The sequence below is a fragment of the Trichomycterus rosablanca genome, chromosome 1 (genome assembly GCF_030014385.1).
Source record: "Trichomycterus rosablanca isolate fTriRos1 chromosome 1, fTriRos1.hap1, whole genome shotgun sequence".
NCBI classification, from domain to species: domain Eukaryota; kingdom Metazoa; phylum Chordata; class Actinopteri; order Siluriformes; family Trichomycteridae; genus Trichomycterus; species Trichomycterus rosablanca.
Window position 1 is genome coordinate 40,645,041 of NC_085988.1, and position 23,817 is coordinate 40,668,857.

Below are 23,817 nucleotides of genomic sequence, written 5' to 3' on the forward strand. Positions count from 1 at the left end.
GCACTGCAATAAATAATCTGAGGGTTACAAACACTTGATGTCTGGGATAAAACAAGGATAACTGCTTTTCGACAATAGGAATTGGCATTGTGCCATTGTGCATTTGTATACATTAATACATTTTAATTCCTATTATTTAAAGTAATACTATATCAACTTAACTGAATACCCTCCAGCAAACCTACCTACTTACCTAACTACTTACCTTCCTACCTACCTAACCTACCCACCTTTCTGCCTACCTGCCTGATCACCCACATACCAACCTACCTACTTACTTACAGTATATACCTATCTAATCACCCACCTACCAACTTACCTTATTACTTACCTAATTACCCACCTATGAACCTACCTACCTACTCGCTTACCTACCTAAAAATCCACCTACCAACCTGTCTACTTACCTATCTACCTATTTGTCTACATTTAAATAATGCTAATAGTTTGCCTTTGATTTGCACATAATCACACACACAAAATAGAAGACGTAAAATTAACCAGAGGCAAGGATCAAACATAGGTCATTTAGAGCTGTCTAGAACTTGTTTTAAATCATTAATTTAATTACATTTGTGTATATTTAATCATACAGCTATGTGAGTTAGTTTCCTCCAGTTTACGTTCTGCTCAATTCATAGACATTCAAGAAGTAAAAAAAATAAAGTCATAAGCAGATTTAATATGGGTTAAAATTTGAGAGCAATAAAAATACTTCATACCTAAGATTTGTTTAATGTTAGTGCAGTTTGTGTCCTATAACAGTTTTTTATTGCAAGCAGGCATTAGTTAATATTGTAGTTCTGAATTCATTGTTACTAGTAAGCAAGTCTGAATTTCACTTACCTTAAAAGTAAGGTACTGGAGGTGCAGAAAATGAGGTACCGGTTTTCTTTGTTCTTAGCCTTGAATACCTGATGTTGGACAGATGAGTTGGATCAGGCAGAAGTAGAACTTTATAGTGCCTTACACTGGCTGTACATCTATTCCCTATGGCTGGGATTTCCTCCTCTCCTCCCTCTTTCTCATGTTTCCTTCTCGTTTTTCCCTGCGCTTTAGCCATGGGGCTCAGCCCCCACCCCACCATTGCCCTTATGGATATGTTTGTCTGAGTCTTGGTTTTGATTCTCTGCACAGAGATAAGAGCAGTGTTTTCATGTTTGAAGTGAGCAGGAGGCTTCAGCCTGCATGTACAGGATCAGACACTTAGCTTGGTGCACTTTGATGTGCCCCGTCCATAAACTTCAGCTCTGTGTTTATCATGCTTTTGTAATTACAGTGTTTGTAATGGAGATGGGTGATAAGTTTGTGCATGTCTTTGTAGGTGAGTCGTCCCTGTGTTCTCTGCCTGAAGAAAGATGTAATGGGTATTGTTGTGGCTCTTGTAGTGCTAAACCAGCTTGTTCACACAAAAACAACTTTAATCTTTAATCCTGTAAAATCCCAGCCATTAAGATCTAAGACCCACAGCCTTGCTGGATTTCTTTACACTGTTTTACCTCCTTACTGAAGGCTAAATATCCTGAGTACCCAATTTGCCATGAATCTTAAAAAGGAATGTGATGACAAAAGGAATATGTGATGACCACATATTAGAGATGGACAGGTTAACAAGAAAAGTACAAACTCAGATAAAAGTACAAACAAATTCAGAAAGGTTTTAAGAGTAGATTCTAGTGCTAATAAAACATAAAGCCCTGATTTGTATTTTTATTTGACCTGTATTAAACTGAAAGCAATACAAAACATGAAATTTTGATATTTGATATATAGTGATATTTTATCAGTTGATATGTTTTTGCAATAGTGGCTGGTTCCAAATTTGATCCTTGCAACACATTCAAAAAATGTTAAGACAGGAGTATATTTATTAGGGTTGGCACCGATCCGATATGCTGTATCGGTATTGGTCCGATATTGACCCAAATCACTAGATCAGATGTCGGAAGGAAAAAAATTTATAATCTGATCCGATACTGTTGCTTAATGTAAATAACACTTAATGTAAATAAGGCCATTGTTTGTGTATAAAGCAAATAACACACGAACATATGTCGTTTATTGCCACTCACTCTTGATGACATCATTAACATGTGCCACTGATCTACAACTCATTTGCAACAGCCATTCAGAAATTAAAACACACTGATCTACTTAAACGTTTAGCATTTAAAAAAATAATCTACTTCTGCCACATCTAAAAACACAATAAAAACCGCTTTATAAATCGCTTTATAAATGATAAATTGGACTTGGATAAATCTGTCTTGTCTGGCTTGGAGATCTCTCACATCCTCAACGATTAATCCATTAGTGTTATGAAATAAAACTTTACCGTTTCCCGTTTTCCTCTTTAAAATCCAGCAGCATTTTCAATAAGCGCACTCTGTTTTTTAATTATCTAAAAACATGACAGAACTTTAACGGAAAATCTCAACTCTTTGTCAATTCTAATTGGTCCATCTCGTTTGATTGACATCCACTTCTTCCAATTGTAGACACTTTTGTTAAACAAGCCAAAAAGACTGCTAAATGTTCTGTGTGTAAAAGGTAAAATAAAAACAGCAGTTTTGCAGAAGTGTGATGTTGTATGTTCGGTATTTATTCCTTTAGAATATTTATTTCACAGTCTGAGCATTGTTATTTAGATAAATTTAGTTTAACCATGGTGCATTGAGACATATATTATCACTGCTTAGTTGTTTGAGAGGAGAAATGACGGTATCGGATTGGTATCGGTATTGGCAGAAACTCAATTTGCAGTATCGGTATTGGTATCGGACATAAAAAAGTGGTATCGAGCCAGCCATAATATTTATAACTGTGATACATCAAAGTAGATTTTAAAATCAATGTAAATCTGCCATTCATGCAGGAATATTTAAATAAAAAACTTAATGCCAGAGAAAATGCTATTTCCAGTGTTTTAGGTTTCTAGCCATCCCCTACCTAAATTAGTTCAGGAGTTCAAGAGAGGCTTTATTAAAGCAATAAGCCACGAGAGACCGTGCGTTACTGCGATTTCATCACAGTAACATTGTTGAACATTGTTGTATTTTATTATATTTTATGTTGACCGCCGTTTTATAAAAGCAATAAACCACTCGAGACCGTACGTTACTGCTATGATTTTATCACCGTGATTTTCTTTTCAGTGGCGTATTAATATGGAATGATGTGAGATGGTCATAGGTGTGCGTTTATCGGGGATTTTACAACGGCTTCGAACGCGGCTCAGCCAATCAGATTTTAGGACCGGAACTATCCGTTTTATAATGTCATTTTAGCTATATACAAGTACAAAACATTGTTCCTCCAGGACCAGGGTGCAACACAAAGCAAAAGTGCAAGACAATACAATATACACAATGCAGATAAAAAACAGTACACTATATACAATGTAGATTAAAAACAGTACAATAAATGCATAAGACATTTCTAATCTAAAAGTAAGTGAGGGAGACAAGACTAGAGACAAGTGTAGTGTTGGCCAGTACATAGTACTGAGTAAATGATTAGTGAATTAGCCTAAATACTGTTCTAGCCTAAAACGTTCTAAGGTGTGATTAAGTAAAATAGGTTAGTATAAGTACTATGACTGTATACACTGTATATACTGGTGCCTTGTTTGGGCTGTGTCTCTGTCTGTGTATTGTTCTCAGGTTAGGCTCTGAATCCACTGTTTCTGACCAGGATAAAGCATTTAAAATGAATAAATAAATCCTTTACCTAACAGTTAAAAGTACCAACAAAGTAAATGTAAAAGACTACTTCTGACCTTTGTTGCTGGTACAATAAAAGAGTTAAGAAAATATTTGGGATTATTGTTCCTGAACCTTGCACAATGTTTAAAAGATCAGTTTAAAGAACCCTGAAAATTCCATTATGTGTATTTTACAAGTTTGTAAATATGCTAAGTGAATAAATATAGAGCCATGCCCTTATTGTGTACTTCTAAACTCTTTTAGTGGGTTAAATGCATTTCAGCATTCTGTAATTACATATTTTCTTATAAACACAGACCAGAAAAAGAATTTTCATGTACATTCCCAGAAAAGAGGCTCACAGATTTTCTTAAGGTCTTTGTAATGCTTTATTATGTTTTTTTCTTGTAAGGAAAGATTTTCATGTGTTTTAGTGATGTATATTGAAACCAGATGATTGTCTGCATTGAGATTTTAAGGCCTCTCTGTCACCTTGTTGCTTCAATACATGCTTGTTTGATTTTAATAATTTATCCCTTCATCCCTCCAACACCCCCAACATATTAACCCCCCCCCACACACACACACGTACACACACACGTACACACACTTCACTGTACATTAGGTTGATTCTGTTGGGACTCAAATGGGTTGTTATTATTAGTTAGTCTATTCATTAGACAAATTAATATTTAGCAAATGTTAAGTAATAACTTTTTTATCCACCCACATTTTTTATAGAACATAATTACACTTTATATCTTTCAACAAAGATCAAAATTATCCAGACTGTGGTCTTCTCTGTGGTTCTTTATGGATATAAAAGTTAAATAAGAAAAAATTAAACAGGAAGAATATTGATGCTTTTGAACTTTGCTGGCGAAGACCTCTGAGAGTACCTTGACCAAATGAAGCCCAGATAACCAACAGAAACGCTCTGTTATTTTGAACACATTGTGTATACTTCTGATTTGGGATTAAATGTGTGTGTTTTCATTCATAATTCTTATATCTGATGTTTATCTGTATTATCCTCAGTGTTCTGTGACCTGTGGCAAGGGAACCAAGCAGCGAAAGCTGGTCTGCATGTACCAAAATCAAACGGAGACTGAGGAAGAGAACTGCGCTTATCTTGCAAGACCCAAAGCGCAGAAACTCTGCAGGGCAGGACCGTGCCCCAGCTGGAAAGCAAACAAGTGGCGAACGGTAGGTATTATAACAATTACAATTACCCATATGAAAAGTTAAATGCTTTTATAATACAAAAATTCAAGTGGAGAAAGAAGGATTACGTTTTTGTGTTTTTCAGTCACTGTGGCAGGTTGTGTGTCATTTCTGATGTGCAGATTTGGCCACCCAGATATGCGGTTGATTGTTGATAGTGAGCATTTCTGACTTAAGTTTACTGCTGCTTATTTATCTTAACCCCCATCAAATGTAGCATTATTTACTTATCTGAAAACAGGCTGAAGTATCCAGACCATACTTGGACATCAAACCCCCCACTTAAAAAAACACATCTGGTAACGTCATTCACAAGTACTTTTTAATTTGGCTAGTGCATGGTGTCTACTTCTTTACATGAGTAAATCATCTTTGTAGTCTTTGGTTCAATCCTTCACTCACTCTTTGGGAGGTGTTTGTATGTATTATCAAATATTATAACTATGATAAATCAAGAAGCAAGCAAAAAGTACTTCCAGCTAATTAAATAAATGGAAAGGACAAGACAAGACCATAAACAGTTTGTACGGAAACTGTGTACTTGGGTGGTACAGCAGTCTTGCCCAACATCACTGTAATCTCAAGCATTCAAGTTTGAACCCCAGCAGTGCTATGGCCTGGCAGACCTTGCCTGGCGTCCAACAGGCACAATGATAGGGCAGTTGTAGCCTAGTGGTTAAGGTACTGGACTTGTAATTGTAAGGTTGCTGGTTCAAGCCCCACTACGGCCAGGTTGCCACCGTAGGGCCCTTGAGCAAGGCCCTTAACCCTCAATTGCTTAGACAGTATACTGCCACTGCCTATGAATAAAAGCATCTGCTAAATGCTGAAAATGTAAATGTAATTGAAGGGTTTCCTCATTGTTGCTGCTATTGTGGTGTCTCCTGGCTGGTTGGGGTGCCTACACTAGATCAGTAGATATGGATGATTTACAGACAACAGTGCATGACTCTCCGTATACAAAACAGCGCTTTGTGAGAAAGAAGCAATTGGCGAGTGGGCAAGAGTCTGCGGCTTTCCTCGTCAGGAGAGGGGTGGTGCCGCAATGAAGCAAGTTACAATAAGGGAATTAGACATGACTAGATTGGGAGGACTATGGGGAAAATTCTACCGAAAGAAGAATGAAAAAAAGAAAATGAGTAGGTGTATTGGCTACTGTAAATAGTCCATAGTGAGTGTGTAAAAGAGTGTTTGATGCTCTGAAATGAACTGATAATATATCCCTGCCAAGCCTCAAGTGCAGGATCAGCTCTGAAGCATCACTGTCAGAATAAAGTGGTTATTAAAAGTAAATTAACTTTCTAACATCAAGCGCCTGGGTCTCATTAAGGAATCTAAACAAATCTTGAGGGTTAAGATACCATTTGAAATACTTTGGCTCACAATATATTCAAATGCCACAATTACCATGCTATACAACTATGGAGAAGATGATTGAGGAGATGTTGTAGCCTAGTGGTTAAGGTACTGGACTAGTAATCAGAAGGTCACTGGTTCAAGCCTCACTGCTAGGTTGCTGCTGTTGAGCCCTTAACCTTCAATTTGCTTAGTCTGTATGCTGTACTGTAAGTAGTGTAAGTTGCTTTGGATAAAGGCATCTGCTAAATGCCAAAAATGTAAATGAGAAGATGTTCATTAAATTATGCTTATCAGTTTACTCAGGTATTTACACTGGGCTATTAAGATGTGTACTCTAGTACAGAGATGTTCACAACTCACAAAATACGAGTCTGAGTGAAGTCACGAGTCTTTAGGCTAGAGTCCGAGTGAAGTTATGTGTCTTTAGGCTAGAGTTCGAGTCAAGTTACGAGTTAATATAATATACACAAAACATATATTGGAAATGTAGCGTAGAAATAAACAAATATGTAAGTTCAGATAAAAAACAACAACAGATTAGCGACTTTAGATTTTGCCGTTTTACTTAGTGCCTTTACTTTCCTAGGTACTAATTAAAAGCTTAATCTGATATTTTGTTTTCATTGCAAATTACGGCACAGCGGATTAAAATCCCAAACACAGCTAAATATCCATAATACTGCTTAACTTAGCTTATGTTGTTCCAGATGCTATTAAATTTATAAGCGTGTGTTCCATTAGGAATATAATCCGTTATTTTGTAAATGTGCTTATGATTAAAAACCTGAACTCGTTAGAGAGCCAATCAAGCGCTTCATTGACAATCATCTGTGTGACGCTGCAATACATGCAAATAACAGCATTTCTTACAAAAAATTAAAATCAGAAGGTCTGACTGGTTTAAAAAGCGTTTTTTTCAGTCATTAGACGCCTGTAGCGTTACTAGAGAGCAGAAAATGACACGATCAGAATGATGTCAGAATGTATGTATATATATATATATATACATACAATTGTCACACGTAACTAATGTTGCTGACTTTTGATGTCCACAAGTCATTTTTTGCGAGTCACAAGTCGAGTCTGAAGTTGCTGTGTGTGCGATAAGTCCCCATCTCTGCTCTAGTAAGTAAATGTTTTGATAATATGAATAGACCTAGCCAGTAGGGATTAGATGTTCTATCCTCTGAATATTTTCCACCACATTAAAAGTACTTCTTCAGTAAAGAAATTGAGTTTATGTTAGAATCATAACGTATTTCCTATAGAGGTTGGCTATTACAGTCTTTGTCCGTGTTCCTTGGTCCTGAAATCCATATGCTTTAAATCACTGGTAAGCCATGTTCAAATTATAGACTTTATTTTCATATTTTTTTGCAGGAAAATAGATCTTGTAGCATAAGAATAAATTGTAAAATATCAATAACAACAATAAGTCTTTTTTACTTCATGATCACAGTGCTGAAATGTAAGCAGGAAACTTTGTACAAAGAGCACTCTGTGTGTGTACATGTGGGAGAAGTAAAGGAAAAGTTCACAGTCCTGGTGGAGCCGACCACACACTGGAGACGCCTGCTAGCATCTTGCAGTCCGTAAGGGGTGACATATTTTCAGAGCATGCGGTCACGTCAAGGCAGGACACACACTCGCACACGCATACACACAGCTGGCGAACCACAAACAACGACAATCCAGAATTTATGACCAACGTCTGGGAGTGCAATCTATCATGGGATCCTCTGTGTATGTGTACTCAAGTAAAGCAAAGTGGCATCCTAAAGGTTCATTTCCTTCATTCTTGGAGTTCAACCTGAGGTCAGATATAAACAGAGAAGGTCCTATCTGACGCTGTTGACATAAAAAGGTTTGAGTGTAAAGCATATGCTGATGTTCTACTGAAGCTTAAAGCACTATGCACTTTAGAAAAATAGACATAAAATATTATTGTATGTGCTGGGGCAATATCAGAGTCACTGTACCAGTTCCAGCAGTGCCACCCCTTACTTACTCTGAGTTGAGGAGTCCATTCCTCTACCTCTCCCACCAGTGTCTGGAAGCAATCAGCCTTCTCCACATACCAACATAAACCATGAAATCCACACTACAGCATAAATACATGCTTTACTTCTTAGCATTTAGTTATGTGACTGACAGCTTTAGAAATCTGTAAGCCCACCATTCAGGCTTTTAAGCATTTCCTCGTATCTGTACAGTCCCCCTGGGTGAGCTTGGTTGGAAGAGGATAAACCTAAGTTATAGTTCATGTGTAACCATGGATAAATTTGCACACAAAGGGGTTATGCTGTCAGAACTGTTCACACACGAGCCTGACTGACTTCATCTGGAGGAATAAAAGTAATGTCTAATAGAGGGCAGAAAGCTGCTGAGTTGAGTCAGTTTGCAGGATTCTTGGATGACTGTTAAAACATTAAACCTCAATACATTACAAAAACCCAAGTTATCCAAACCTTCCAAATTAAACACTACTATTCTAATCTCAGCTGAATACAACAATTTTGTGGTGATGCTTCTGAACTACATAATAGGCCATCTTCTTATTTCATGCTGTAAGGCACATGGCTCAACAAGTGTTCTTAATTGAGGTCGATCAGACACAATGGTTGTGGCTTTCCTGGCCCATGCTCAGGGGCGAGTCAGATCCATTACACCAATTGTCCTTAAGTTTCTATATTGTTTCTGTAGCAAGCTCATTTTACAGTGCTGGATTGCTAGCCCAGTGCCCAACCCCATCCTCCTTTCACATCCAGCTTTGTGACCGGCAAAGTTTAGCAGGGCATGGTCAGGCAAAATATATGAATAAATAAACTAATTAATACATTAAATAGTTAATAAATAATTCAAATACATCAGTTGTATACCTTTTTTTCAAAAGAATGCCCTGCTGGAGTGGCAGGGATAGTGAGGAAGCAGCAGCATACTGATACAATTGTTAACTTAAATGACCCCTTCATTCTAAATAAAAACTAAAAAATCAGCTGGAAATTAGGGGAACACGCACATGACTCAAATGAACACCCCTTATTGACATCTTATGATTCTCCCTACATAGATATGCCTGCACACAACTTACTTTCAGGTAGTGAATCCAGTTAATCAGGATAATATCGAAAATTAATGCACACAGATCCATACTATACTGCTATATTGTCAAACGTTTGTGGACACCTGACTATGAGCTTGCTGGTCATCCTATTCCAAACCCATGGGCATCTCCACTCTTCGGCACAGGCTTTCCACATGATTTTAAAGTATGTCTTGGAATCTGTGACCAAATCAAAGGATGATTTGTGAGGTCTGGCTAGCAGTTGACATTGTAATTATTTCCAAAGGTGTTTAAAAGTTTAAAGCGCTAGAATTCATCCACACTAATGTATAAGTTAGGCACTACGTATTTAAGGAACCTGCTTTGTGCACATGGGGCACAGTCATACTGATATAGGAAAGAGCCTTCCCCAAACTTTTGCCACAAAGTTGAAGCATACGGTTAATTTTATTCAAATTTTAACCATGTTATTAGTAAAGGTGTCAACATACTTTCCATCATATAGTGTATCTGTCTCTGTGTTAGTACATTTAATTAGTGAAAACAATAACTTGTTATCTATCATATTCTTACATCTGAGCCTTAGTTTAGACTTTAGTTTGAAAAAGATCTTAAAGGGCAAGATTTTAAAAGTAAAATCAATATAACTATATAGTACAATATATGTGCATTCATAATAGCTGTAGCTTCTTTAAGCACACAGTAAAATTGAGTTATACCGTTTTGTCATGGTAAGAACATGCTAAATTTTTTACTGCTGTGAGGACTCGCCCTTTTACCATGCTACTCTGGTTCACATATGTTCTGGTTTAACAGTTCTCTCCTCATTTACATAAACATGTTTTAATGTCTTTGGTGACTATAGAAATATCTGCCCAGGACCTTCAATGCCCACCTCTTCACACATAAACATACATAGGTCTAGGACAGCATGCGTAGTAACTTTCCTCAGGCTGTCCTGTGCATTACGGTATGTGTGGCAACTTGTGTATGTTTGAAGTGGGGGGCTTCAGTGGTGGTTCAGGAAAATGTCTCCCAGAACTCGTAATTAGCCATGACATTTTTAACATGACCACAGTTGTCTGCTCAAAATTTTTTGATTAAAGGCAAACACATCTAAAGCATGAAAAAAACATTTCTGGAGGCATATACAATGCAGTTAACCAAGACATAATGTCATCACATTAGCCCTAAATAAACCCAGATAAACATTTAAAGAAAAAAGGTCCAACCCACATTCTAAACCGAGACAATATTTAACACCAAATAACATATATTAATGTGTGCTCGACATGACAGACACAGAAAAAAGAACTGTACAGACGAGAAGGTTTGAACATGTCAAAACAAAACTTCAAACAGATTGTCTTACATGATAAGACTTCAGACAGACCATTTAAATTAACATTAGGAACATTTGCATCAGAATGTGTTTTGTTTAGGAATGGTGTGTTGGAACACAAAAGCTTTATTCTACCTCAACAAATGTCCTCTTCATAATAGTAATTTATTTTAATTAACCTTTGTATTCTGACTGTGCTCTGATGCCTACTTGAAAGCACTGAATGCAAGGTGGGAATATTACCTCAACCACTTTTCAATCCATAGCAGAATGTTACATACTGACATCTTTACTATCTCAATTATCTAGAGGCAATTTGGTGTAGCCAGTTTACCTACTGGCATGCTTTTGCAGGGTGGGAGGTAACCACTGTGCCACTAATATAATATAGTATAATTAGGGCCCTACTACATTCACGGGAAAATGTGCTTAATTTCACGGGCCACATCTTTCAAAAATCACAGATTTCACAGATTTTTAAAGAAAAGTGCCACATTTCATGGCAGTCATTAAATAACACTCATAAATTAAATTATGTCTGTGTTTTGATATCCCCCCCCCCAAGGGGGGCCCCAAGCGTCCACATAATTGGTTAAAAATTTTTCAAACTCAGTTATCCAAGTGTTAAACAAGACTTTTACATCTTAAAAATTTTGTCTAACCGTTTGCTAATATAACCAAGCGTGTTTAGAGTTTGCTGACTTTATAAAGAAAGAAATAAACTATAATAAACATAAACAAACTATCGGGAGCAGAATACTTTAGTGGCTTGTTCTTTTGAGGCACAGCACAGACTACAGTGAGATGATCATTTGTGTAGAGAAGCACACTTTTCCATTGACTATGAAATACCCAAATTGATTGTTAGGACCACCTCATATTGCATATTGCGCCTAATATTTCCAATGCTATGGAAAGGAAAAATGTTAAATCGCTAAACATAAACCTTAAATTTAGAATTTTAGAGCAGATTGCATATTACACAGGAAACGTCTCATTTCACAGTCCGTGATGCGATTTTTACGGCCTTAAATATATTGTAATGTAATGTAATAAAATATAATAGGGCAGTGGCAGCTCAGTGGTTAAGGTACTGGACTGGTAATCAAAACATTGTTGGTTCAGTCCCCAAGCTGCCACTGTTGGGCCACTGAGCAATTGCTTGTATTGTGTTCATTCACTTTGGATAAAAGCATTAATGTAAAAACGTAAATGTAATGCAATATAACATAACGGTTAAATAATTTTAAAAATCAATGTGTGTCTTTGTGTGCATTTATTAACAGTGCTCGGTTAGTTGTGGTGCTGGTGTACAGACGCGTGAGGTGTACTGTAGATTAAAAGGCAAAGGTCGTGTGGAAGAGAAAATGTGTAATGCCCATCTTCGTCCCAGCAGCCTGCAGCCATGTGTGTTTGCTGACTGCCATCCTTACACATGGTCAGCCAGTGAGTGGCAGGAGGTATTTCTTTTTTCTAGATCTTTTAAACTGATCTTTTGTATGTGATTGTTCTCTCTTCTTAATTTAACTGAATCGTTATGGACCCATCCAGCTGCATACATATTTCTCGTAGATGTATCCACATTGCTATAACTTAAATAATATCACAAGACACAATCTGGCACCAGGCTGTGGTATGGGTATGGTGTTTGCATGGGTAGGACACCTCAGGTGACTCTGCGGTTCTTTTGAACTTCAAAGCTAAACAAGGCCACACACTATTACATGCTTATGGGTATTATTAGACATCAAAAAACTCTGTGTGCATTCGATTTGTATTGTAAACAGTAAGCCATCATTAATTCATTAGTAGGCAGCCTAGAGTGGCTAACAATTTATTTAAAGGATACCATGTGTGGATAGGGGAAGATTTTTAATGAATGCTCACAGGCAACATTGGAGAATTTCTTAGCATGTCCTGCTGGAAGTGGTAGAGGCAATAAGGAAGTGTTGGGGAACAGAGATTACAAAAATCAGCAGCAGCAGCATACTGATATTTTGTTTTTACTTAAATACCCCCCATTCTTAATAAAAGGTTAGGGACCACATAACAGTGCATGATAATGCTTATTTTGTAACAATTATGCATGTCACAGTCAGGGATATACTAAATGTTGGACTGTAGTTAGTTGTATCCAAGATAATGGATGGCTGTGTATGTGGATGGCTAGATGTGGATTGCTGTGTATGTGTGCATCATTTACCCATGGAAGAGATGTGGCTCCGGAATGCATTGTAAGGTGATCCACCTCGCAGTGTACAGGAGCTGAAGGAACTGCTATAATGTTGTGGTACCAGATACCACAGGACTCCTTCAGATGTCTTGTGGAGTCAGCTTCTCAATGGGTTAGAGCTTGTGGGTTAGAGTCTTGACATCGTATTAGGTGGAGGGTCCTAATGTTTTAGCTCATCAGTGTGTTTCAGTTATTTAATTCAGATCTTCAAAAAAGAACCTAAGTACACACAAAACTCAAATGACCATTTGAATTATTGAAGGAAAGAAAAGTTCAACACTAACTGGCCTTGTGTAGGAAAAGTAATTGACCACATAAATCTAATAACTAGTTGTGTCACCTTTACAAGCATCAACTGCAACCAAGTCTTGTAAATTGCTGTGGATGATTTCTCTGAACTCATTTTTCTTTTAAGAATTGCTTTAATACGTCCATATTGTAGAGCTTTTGAGCTTGAACTCTTTTGAACTTTCTGGTCCACATACCTGATTTGCCACAGTTTTTACACCAGATGCCGTTCCTGACACAGCTTTATGGTTATGTGGGCCTGGGACCGGTGCTGACAAGTGCACCTCTTAATGGTTGGGCTGTTTGGCCATTTCTTTGACATTATCTGATGTAAATCATTATTCTGAGTAAGCATTCCTTGTGATGTCACTGCTCATTTGTCACTTATAAATGAATTGGTTTGGAATTTCAAGTATCATCATTTTTTTAATTAAATAAAGTGCAGAATAAATATGGGTTAGCTTGAAGGAATAAAGTCCACCCACTTCTAAATACCAAAGCAAATATGCATGTTACTTTCTCCTATGTGTGTCCAGTGTAATGCTACATGTGGAGAGGGTGTAAGGCAAAGAACTATCCAATGTGTGGACAAAGCAAGGAATTTTGTCTCCGAAAGTCTGTGTGACCCCTCAACCAGACCTGCCCTTAATCAGCCTTGCTCTAGTGCCCCCTGTCAGTATATCTGGGTAACTGCAGCTTGGACACAGGTAAGATATCTATGTATGTGTTGATATACAGTAGTACACTACAATTAACACATTATAAATATGATTAAAAGAAGATCATTGTATATTTCAGTGTTCTATGAGCTGTGGGGAAGGTTACCAGCAAAGAACAGTATCATGCTCTGCTGTGCCCTATGCTTGGGACCAGCTGGTAATTGGTGCCCATTCCTATATTGAAGTTTTGCCTTCTGAGTGCCCACAGCCTCCCCCACCCCACAGCAGACCGTGTCAGCTATCAGAATGCCCACTGCCTGCGTACTGGAAAGTTGGAGCAATGAGCAAGGTGTGTAAGTGTTTATATGAATGATGTATGTAAGTCTGTTTTTACTCACCCTTAATGCTTTTTGTAGTAAACCTAAACTATAGTATGCACCATAATGTTTAGCCAGTGCTTCTTATTTGTGATATGTTTTATAGCAGTTGGTATATTTATATTGTGTTGCTGTTTCTGTCCTTAGTGTTCTCAGACATGTGGTGCTGGGGTGATGAAAAGGACAGTAGAGTGTCTCACTGCTGAAAATATACCCTCCAAAAATTGTTCTTTGTCCAGTCGGCCTTCATCCCTGGTAGCCTGCAGACTAAGAAATTGTAAGTATTTTTGACACTTGTGTGCTATTTATTACTCACTCACTCACTTTCTTAACTGCTCATCCAGTTAGGGTCGCGGAGGGGTGCTGGATCCTATCCCAGCTTTTCAATGGGCGTAAGGCACACAGTAACACCCTGGACGGGGCGCCAGTCTATCGCAGGGCAGACATACACACACACACACCCATTCACCTATAGGGCAATTCAGTATCTCCAATTCTCCTCACTTGCATGTTTTTGGACTGTGGGAGGAAACCGGAGCTCCCGGAGGAAACCCACGCAGACACAGGGAGAACATGCAAACTCCACACAGAAAGGACCCAGACCTCCCCACCTGGGGACCTTCTTGCTGCGAGGCGACAGTGCTACCCACCGAGCAACGTGCCGCCTATTTATTACTTAGCAATAAATGTTTCATTGACCTTAGCCAGGGTTTCCCAACCAGAGATTTATGAATGTACTTAGAGTTTATGGTGGCAATGCCAGGTTGTGAATGACTGACATGTCAATCTGATTTAATTGGCAACCATTCATCATTATTGTCATCAAGGTTTATGGCTCAATAACATATGTCTGCATTGGAGATAATGAATCGAGTTTAAACTAAAATAGACAAGAACTGCAAATAAGATGTACTGCTGGTTATGGGAGGCTGAAATGTCAAAGTCTGCAAACAGTTGGATAACCAGGCCTTGGAAAGGGGAATGAAGCCAGAAAATTACTAATTAACTTTTGCGAGTACAGTTACATTGTTTAAGCAACCAAAAGTATTACTTTACACCTGATGTTCACCAAAAACTAACTGACTACATTCTTTTGCAACAAGAGATGGATAAGCTCAATTTTATTGCAAAGACATGGTCTAAAGCGTATTTTGGAACAGACCACAAACTTCTAATGTGCAAGCTCAGGGTAAAGAACAATCAAACCATACGAAAATAGAAAATATAAAACAATCTGGAAAACATACCATCTGTCTCCAAGAAAATCATCAGGAACTGATTTCAGACGATAGACATAATCGACAGAGAACCAGAGGAGCTATGGATGGAACTCAAATGGGTCATCAAAGAAGAAATGGAGAAAAACCTGGGAAGAATAAAAAAGATGGAAGGAAGCAAATTGGATGACCAATCATACAGTGCATACCAAAGAAAGGAGACGAGAAGAAGTGTGCAAACAATCAAACAATCTCCCTTATATCACATGCCAGTAAAATTATACTGAAGATTATTTAGCACAGACTAGAGCCTTACACTGAAAGAAAAATGCCAGATGTGCAAGCAGGATTCCCTTGAACGAGATGTCATCACAGATGTATGCTGGACTATAGAAAAAGCCAAAAAAGTAGAAAGGCAACATGTGCTCCATTGAATACAGCAAAGCTTTTGATAATGCTGACCACACAAAATCCTGGAACGTCCACAGAAAGATGGTAATACAAGAGTATCTAATCATTCTAATGAGGAGTCTCTACACTGATCAACAAGCCACAGTCATGACAGAAAATGGAAAAACAGACTGTTTTCACAATAGCAAAGGATGACAAGGCTGCAATCTGGAACCATCTTTGATTATCATGTAGGCTGAACATACAGGCTGAGCCTGGTGGAAGATGATCAAGGATTTAAGGTGGTCATCAGATGTGCAGATGACACAACACTCATCAGAAAATCTGAAAGACCTGAAGAACCTTATAAGTTAAACAACAGAGAAAAAGATGAGACTTCCGTTCAATATTAAGAAGACAAAAGTCATGACAAAAGGAAGGACCACTAACTTTACCAGTGATTGAGAAGATGTTAAACTGTGGACAGTTTTTGCCTACTTGGATCAACTATTAACAGCAAAGGATCCAGCAGCCAGGAAATACCACACAGACTGGTACTTGATCTTCAGATATACAGATTTGTCTCTCCAAACAGAGATCAGAATTGTCCAGATAATTCTCTTCTGTGTTGTTCTTTCTGGATATAAACGCTAGTCAGTAAAAAAGCAGGACAGGAGGAATATTGATGCCTTTGAACTTGGTTCTGGCAAAGATCTTCAAAAGAAGACAAACACAATGGATCCTTGACCAAATCAAACTTAACCTCAGTTATGCTTGGAAGAGTTGAAGGTAAAAGAGGAGGAGGTCGACCAGCAGCAAGATGGATGGACACAATTAGAAGAACAATGAATGTGTCATTAAGAAAACTGAATACCAAAACAGGCCACATGATGTTCTGCAGAAACACTAAACGTATGGTCGCCAGGAGTCAGAATTGACTTGATGCCACTTAATAATAATTATATTTTCAAGGTTGTTTTCTAAGAACAATTGGGTATGGCTATACTATGCAGGACACTCAGGATCTATCACTGCCTTTTTTAAATTCAAGCAAAGGAAAACCTTGACATTTAGCTTCACACAATGCTATCTATCCTTCTGAAACTAATGAGGTAAACTTATCCTTTGTATACTTTGTATGGCCTTATATTTGACCATAAATGTGGAAAGGCTGCTTGCCAATGCTTTCTCAGATTCATTTTCTGGCTTTCAAATGTTTTGGCATGCAGTTAGAGCTTTGTGCTTTAATTTTCCTGCCAAGTCAGGCTTGAGTAAAATTATACTGATATGCTTGCACTATAGGAGAATTTAGCAGTCATGCACAGTATTAATGTCAATAAATAAATCTTAGGGAACGTTTTCTAACCATATGGAAATAATATTGTGCAAAAAACAGAGTGGAGAGAAATGTTATGAGTTTATAACATTTTAAAGTGTATTGTGCAGGGTGATTACGTAAAAGCTGACTCGTTGTCTTGGATGTTGGAGACACATTCAGATATACATACCCTTAAAAATAATTTTCACTGGATTTCCCCTACAAATTCCCTTGTTTATCACTGTTAAATAGGATTATTTTTTTAAATAAATGTTTATTAAATGAAATACATTTGTAACTGTGGTTCTTAAGTGTTGCCACAGCAACATCCATCTAATCCATCTGCAGTGTGGATTAAATTATTTTGCGTTCGATAATATTTCAACCAGTGACATAAGGACAACAACTGTACTTTAATTGTAAGAAAATAAAAATATGATAATAGTCATAATAAATCCCATATTTGTATAGTTAAAAGCAAATGTGGCAGGCCGCTCAGGTGGCGCAGCGGTAAAAACACACGCTAGTGCACCAGAGCTGGGATTTTGAATACAACAGCTCTGCTGTTTATATAGGGGTGGGGTATTAAGCCGGATAGGGACTCATCATCTGATGCACTATAACCTCTGCTGGCTGATTGATGCTGCCTGCACAGAGGCGGATCAGGGTGTGTCTCTCCGTACACAAGGCTGATTTGCATATATGCACTTGCCTAGTGTGGGTGACAAAATGCATACGGCTGCTGCCCATGTGTCGGAGGGGGCGTGGAGTAGCTTAGTTCTCCTCAAATCAGAGCGGGGGTCGGCATTAGTGGAGAGCAATTGGATGCTCTAAAAAGTCAGGAGAAAAAGGGGAGAAAATGCATAAACAATATATAAAATGTGGCACATCACATCACATAGTGTACAGTGGTAGCCTAGTGGGTAGGGCTTTGGGCTATCACCTGAAAGGTTGAGAGTTCAAATCCCAGCTCTGCTATGCAGCCACTGTTGGGCCCCTGAGCAAGGCCCTTAACCCTCTCTGCTCCAGGGGGGTGGTACAATAGCTAACCCTGCTCTCTGACCCCAAGCTGGGATATGCGAAGAAAGAATTTCATTGTACTGTACACCTGTATATGTATATATAACAAATAAAGGCTTTCTGTTCTATTCTATCAATATAGTGATCTAATCATTCAGCTAGAGATACATACTGCCTACTGCAAATGGTTTCTATATAAGCTATCAATTATTAAGGAAAACAATAATATAATAAAAAAAAGACATAATAAAAAAGACAAAATAAGATATATAGCTTTTTAGGATTTATGTTTGATAAAATAAGTCAGTCATCCACAACAGTGGTTGCTGTCAACTTAGACATTTATTGCTGGTATTGTGCAGTATTTAGTATTGTAATACGTTATATATTATGAGGTCATTATAAGAAGGTCCTGGGTTTGATTTCCAGCTGGAGTGGTCTGGAGTTACTGTGAGTTTGCATGTTCTCTCTGTGTCTGTGTGGGTTTCTTTCAGGAGCTCTAGTTTCCTCCCACAGTCCAAAGACATGTAAGTGAGGTAAACTGGAGATAATTGTCCATGACTGTCTTTGACATTGTACATGAACTGATGAATCATGTGTAACATGTAATTACCTGTTCTGTCATGAATGTAAGTGTAAAGCATGATGTTAAAACCCTAATAAACAAAAATAATTGCCCTGTAAATTTGTGATTAGCATATTCCTAGGGGGATCTAATGTTGTATTTATTAAGTTTAATCTTATGTTCCAGGTGAATTGTTTTCTACCTGTAAGGAGCTTCAGATGAAAGACGACATTAGAAAAGACGGTGAACATCACCTCCGAGTTAAATCAAAAATTCTTCAGATTTACTGTGCAGACATGCAGACTTACTTTCCAAAGGAGTATGTGACCCTGCGCAGTGGCCAGACAGACAACTACTCAGAGGTGTATGGAAACAGGTACATTTCTCAAGGAGTAAGTTTGAAGAAACAAACAAATGAGCAAATAAGTAAAACAGATTAAACAGGGTTTATTATCTTTGCCTTTGTTTTCTTGTTTGAAAATCCAGGTTGAACAACCCCTTTGAATGCCCACATAATGGCAGCAGGCGTCAGGACTGTGCTTGCAGAAATGATTATCATGCAATGGGCTACACTCTCTTTTACAGAGTCAGGCTGGACCTCACTGCCATGAAAATAATCAGTGAGTGAAGTTACTGGTTATTTCTACAATAAAAGCTATCTATACTAGAATATGTAAACAGTTAGCAAGCAAATAGTATTGGACATATTGAAGATTCAAGAGCCTAATCTTTGGTTGTCTTTCAAAAGATCAGTAAATATGTTTTTGACTACAAACACTTACAAATGTCAGTAGTTCCTGTCAAATTCCATAGTAAATACATAAGGGTCATTTTTGACCCATGTTGTGCATTAGAAGGGTAGTGATACAAAAATGATTTTTATTAAAAAAGTAAAAAATATAAAACTGAAATAAGGATTTGTGATGATCAAAAACAAGTTCATTGAGGAATTCATGGAAGCTTGAATGACAAAATTAATTTATTGCAAAGATATAGAAAATAAAAACTCAGTTGGGTCACTTTTGACCCAGGTTGTGCATCAAAGGGTTAAAAAAAAGTCTAAGGATGGATAAGAAAAACAACACACACTCTTTAAACGCATTTGGTCTCTTTTGTTTGCATTTTAACTTTGTCTTACTCCTATTTTAAACTGGTTTTTTTTTGCAATATTTACTTTTATTAGAGGTGACAAGTGCCTTTAATCAATACTTATGTTCAGGTTTAATCCAGAATGACTTACCAGGGTGTTTAGTATTTTTTAGAAGACATTTTTTACTCTAGTATATACAAGCAACAGTTCAAGCACATCTCTTGAATCTCTTGAGTCTTCAGCTCTTCTCTGTCAGGGAGGGAGTCTGCAGCAGTGTAGGAAGTTACACCTGGGGAATTGGGTATGACTAGATTAAGAGGAAAAAAATTAAAATGCTAAATTTAGAAAAAGAATGTCGTAAAGGGTAAAGGGTAATTAAGCACCTAAAGAAAAGGTAAGTCTTCAGTCAGCATTAAAAACAATTCAGTTTAATGAGTGAAGTTGCGATTTAGCTAGCCAGATGAAGTTCCAATACACAAAACAGCCTCACAAACAAAACAGTGCTCAAACATAACATCAAGCCAGGAAATACAAGGACCCAGCAACGATATGGGTCACAAGGCTGGAATATAAAGGGTTGGTTCTAGCAAAAAACACTTATGTGTTGCAGAAACTGCCCTTAAAGTTGCAATTAAAGAAACTGACACTGTAATACTGTCAGTTATCTGCACTAACATGCCCCCTGCTGATCTATAATTGCATGGCAGGTGGGCACATTAGCACAGGGGACAGTGGTAGCCTAGTAGGTAGGGCTATCAACTGAAAGGTTAAGAGTTTAAATCCCAGCTCTGCCATGCAGCCACTGTGGAGCCCTTGAGCAAGGCCCTTAACTCTCTCTGCTTCAGGAGGCACCGTACAATGGCTGACCCTGCGCTCTGACCCCAGCTTCCAAACAAGCTGGGATATGCAAAGAAAGAATTTTGTTGTACTGTACACCTGTATATGTATACAGTGGGGTCAAAAAGTATTTAGTCAGCCACTGATTGTGCAGGTTCTCCTACCTAGAAAGATGAGAGAGGTCTGTAATTTTCATCATAGGTACACTTCAACTATGAGAGACAAAATGAGAAAAAAAATCCAGGAAATCACATTGTAGGATTTTTAAAGAATTTATTTGTAAATTATGGTGGAAAATAAGTATTTGGTCAATAACAAAAGTTCAACTCAATACTTTGTAACATAACCTTTGTTGGCAATGACAGAGGTCAAACGTTTCCTGTAAGTCTTCACCAGGTTTGCACACACTGTAGCTGGTATTTTGGCCCATTCCTCCATGCAGATCCCCTCTAGAGCAGTGATGTTTTGGGGCTGTCGCTGGGCAACACGGACTGCACACATTTTCTATGGGGTTGAGGTCTGGAGACTGGCTAGGCCACACTGCTTTTTACGGAGCCACTCCTTCATTGCCCGAGCGGTGTGTTTGGGATCATTGTCATGCTGGAAGACCCAGCCACGTTCCATCTTCAATGCTCTCACTGATGGAAGGAGGTTTTGGCTTAAAATCTCACGATACATGGCCCCGTTCATTCTTCCCTTAACACAGATCAGTTGTCCTGTCCCCTTTGCAGAAAAACAGCCCCAAAGCATGATGTTTCCACCCCCATGCTTCACAGTAGGTATGGTGTTCTTGGGTTTTTACCAAAAAGTTCCATTTTGGTTTCATCTGACCACATGATATTCTCCCAATCCTCTTCTGGATCATCCATATGCTCTCTGGCAAACTTCAGACGGGCCTGGACATGTACTGGCTTAAGCAGGGGGACACGCCTGGCACTGCAGGATTTGAGTCCCTCCTGGCATAGTGTGTTACTGATGGTAGCCTTTGTTACTTTGGTCCCAGCTCTCTGCAGGTCATTCATCAGGTCCCTCTGTGTAGTTCTGGGATTTTTGCTCACCGTTCTCATGATCATTTTGACCCCACGGGATCGAGGGAGATTGTCAATGGTCTTGTATGTCCTCCATTTTCTTACAATTGCTCCCACAGTTGATTTATTCCCACCAACCTGCTTGCCTATTGTAGATTCACTCTTCCCAGCCTGGTGCAGGTCTACAATTTTCTTCCTGGTGTCCTTCGACAGCTCTTTGGTCTTGGCCATGGTTGACTGTTTGAGGCTGTGGACAGGTGTCTTTTATACAGATAACGAGGTCAAACAGGTGCAATTAATACAGGTAACTAGTGGAGGACAGAAGAGCTTCTTAAAGAAGAAGTTACAGGTCTGTGAGAGCCAGATATCTTGCTTGTTTGTTATTGACCAAATACTTATTTTCCACCATAATTTACAAATAAATTCTTTAAAAATCCTACAATGTGATTTCCTGGATTTTTTTTTCTCATTTTGTCTCTCATAGTTGAAGTGTACCTATGATGAAAATTACAGACCTCTCTCATCTTTCTAAGTAGGAGAACTTGCACAATCAGTGGCTGACTAAATACTTTTTGGCCCCACTGTATATGACAATTAAAGGCATTCTATTTTATAATCTGCGCCAAAAAACTTGTGTGAGGAAGAGTGTCTTATGCTTTGTGTTTAATTGCCTTGTGTTGAATTACTTCTTACTGTTTGCTGCAGCCACAGATATGCAGTTTTCTCAGACCCTTCTTGGCCGTCCTGTTCCCTTTGCTACTGCCGGGGACTGTTACAGCGCTGCTAGGTGTCCGCAGGTAGGAAACTGACTGTTACAGCTATTTAGTTAAACTAAATCTTGTAAACACTTCATCTGGGAAAAGCTTTTACTGCCCCCATGTGTCTACTGTATCAGCTAGGGCATAAATTGATTTTTGAAATATATTTGATTAAAAATATTTGATTTTCCAGGGTCAGTTCAGCATTAATCTCACTGGGACAGGACTAAAGGTTGCTAAAACAACTAAATGGGTCCCTAATGGAAACTATGTCTCAGTCAAAGTCCACAGATCAGAGGTAAGTAAAGTTTGATGTCAGTCATTTGTGATTTGTTTAGATTCAGCCATTTATGATACATACTTGAAATGGCTTGAAAAATTTGAAGAAGTGTACAGATCAGAAAGCAAATTACAGCAACACCAAATCAGAAAGGTTGGAACAAAGTAACAATTGTTTCTTAGTAAAAAAAAATTTCTTACTTCTTTCTAATTTCATTTCATACCTCCATTCTGGCATTTCAGGTCTGCAACTCATTGCAAAAAGTCAGGACAATTTAGGGGTAAAAAAGAGGTAAAAAAGTAAATAATAGTGTGATTTCAAAGAGATTTTGTCAACAGGTGGTTTTAACCATGATTTGGTACAAAAGCAGTATCCACAAAAGTCTTTAAGAAGCAAAAATGGGATCTCCAGTTCATCAACAAATGGGTGAAAACATTTTGAAAGGTTTAAAACCAATGTTACACAAATATATTATTTTGCAGGATGGGACACGGATTTACGGCCGCTGTGGGGGATTCTGTGGAAAGTGTCTGCCCAATCCTTACACCGGCCTTCTTGTTCAACTCCAGTAAAATAGACTCGAATCGAGTCTGCATGGGTACATTTTTTTCAGGGTCTAAGAACTGCAGGAGTGTTTTTGTGTAACATTCATTCGCTTCTTTAAATGAATGTAAAGACCTACTGGTCTGTTCATGCAAAAATGTCTTCCAGTTTTCCGTTAAACTGTGATTAAGGCACTGTACATGTAACTGACAAATTGTGTGTCTGTTTTTTTTATGGGAAATGTTCTGTAACTGTTTAATTTGCTTTCTGGCAGCTCTGGCTGATGATCAGGTTTTAAGTAGGCCACAGTTTGATTTTTTTCTGCATAGCCATCAGTTTACTGGAACCAGGGGAAGGACCTCTTACCTCTTCTGAGCAGTTACTGAACTCAGATGTGTCAGAACTGAAGATTGTACTAATATTAATAAGGTACTTTATAAATCCATTTACATATTGAACATTGCTATACAGCATAGATGTTATTGATCTTACACTTTAATTGTAATTGGGTGTTCTAAAAA

At 38.1% G+C, this 23,817-nt stretch overlaps 1 protein-coding gene across 1 annotated transcript in view; it reads left to right on the forward strand.

The window, feature by feature from the left end:
• Positions 1-23,381, forward strand: part of LOC134321256 (A disintegrin and metalloproteinase with thrombospondin motifs 20-like) — a 155,588-nt gene extending 132,207 nt beyond the window's left edge. The window contains exons 29-38 of the mRNA XM_063002890.1: positions 4,743-4,910; positions 11,980-12,153; positions 13,751-13,921; positions 14,013-14,222; positions 14,398-14,527; positions 18,947-19,136; positions 19,247-19,380; positions 22,421-22,512; positions 22,667-22,771; positions 23,236-23,381. Coding sequence (XP_062858960.1) covers positions 4,743-4,910; positions 11,980-12,153; positions 13,751-13,921; positions 14,013-14,222; positions 14,398-14,527; positions 18,947-19,136; positions 19,247-19,380; positions 22,421-22,512; positions 22,667-22,771; positions 23,236-23,325 — 1,464 coding nt within the window. The 3' untranslated portion in view covers positions 23,326-23,381. The remainder of the gene's footprint in view (positions 1-4,742; positions 4,911-11,979; positions 12,154-13,750; positions 13,922-14,012; positions 14,223-14,397; positions 14,528-18,946; positions 19,137-19,246; positions 19,381-22,420; positions 22,513-22,666; positions 22,772-23,235) is intronic.
• Positions 23,382-23,817: the final 436 nt, after the last annotated feature.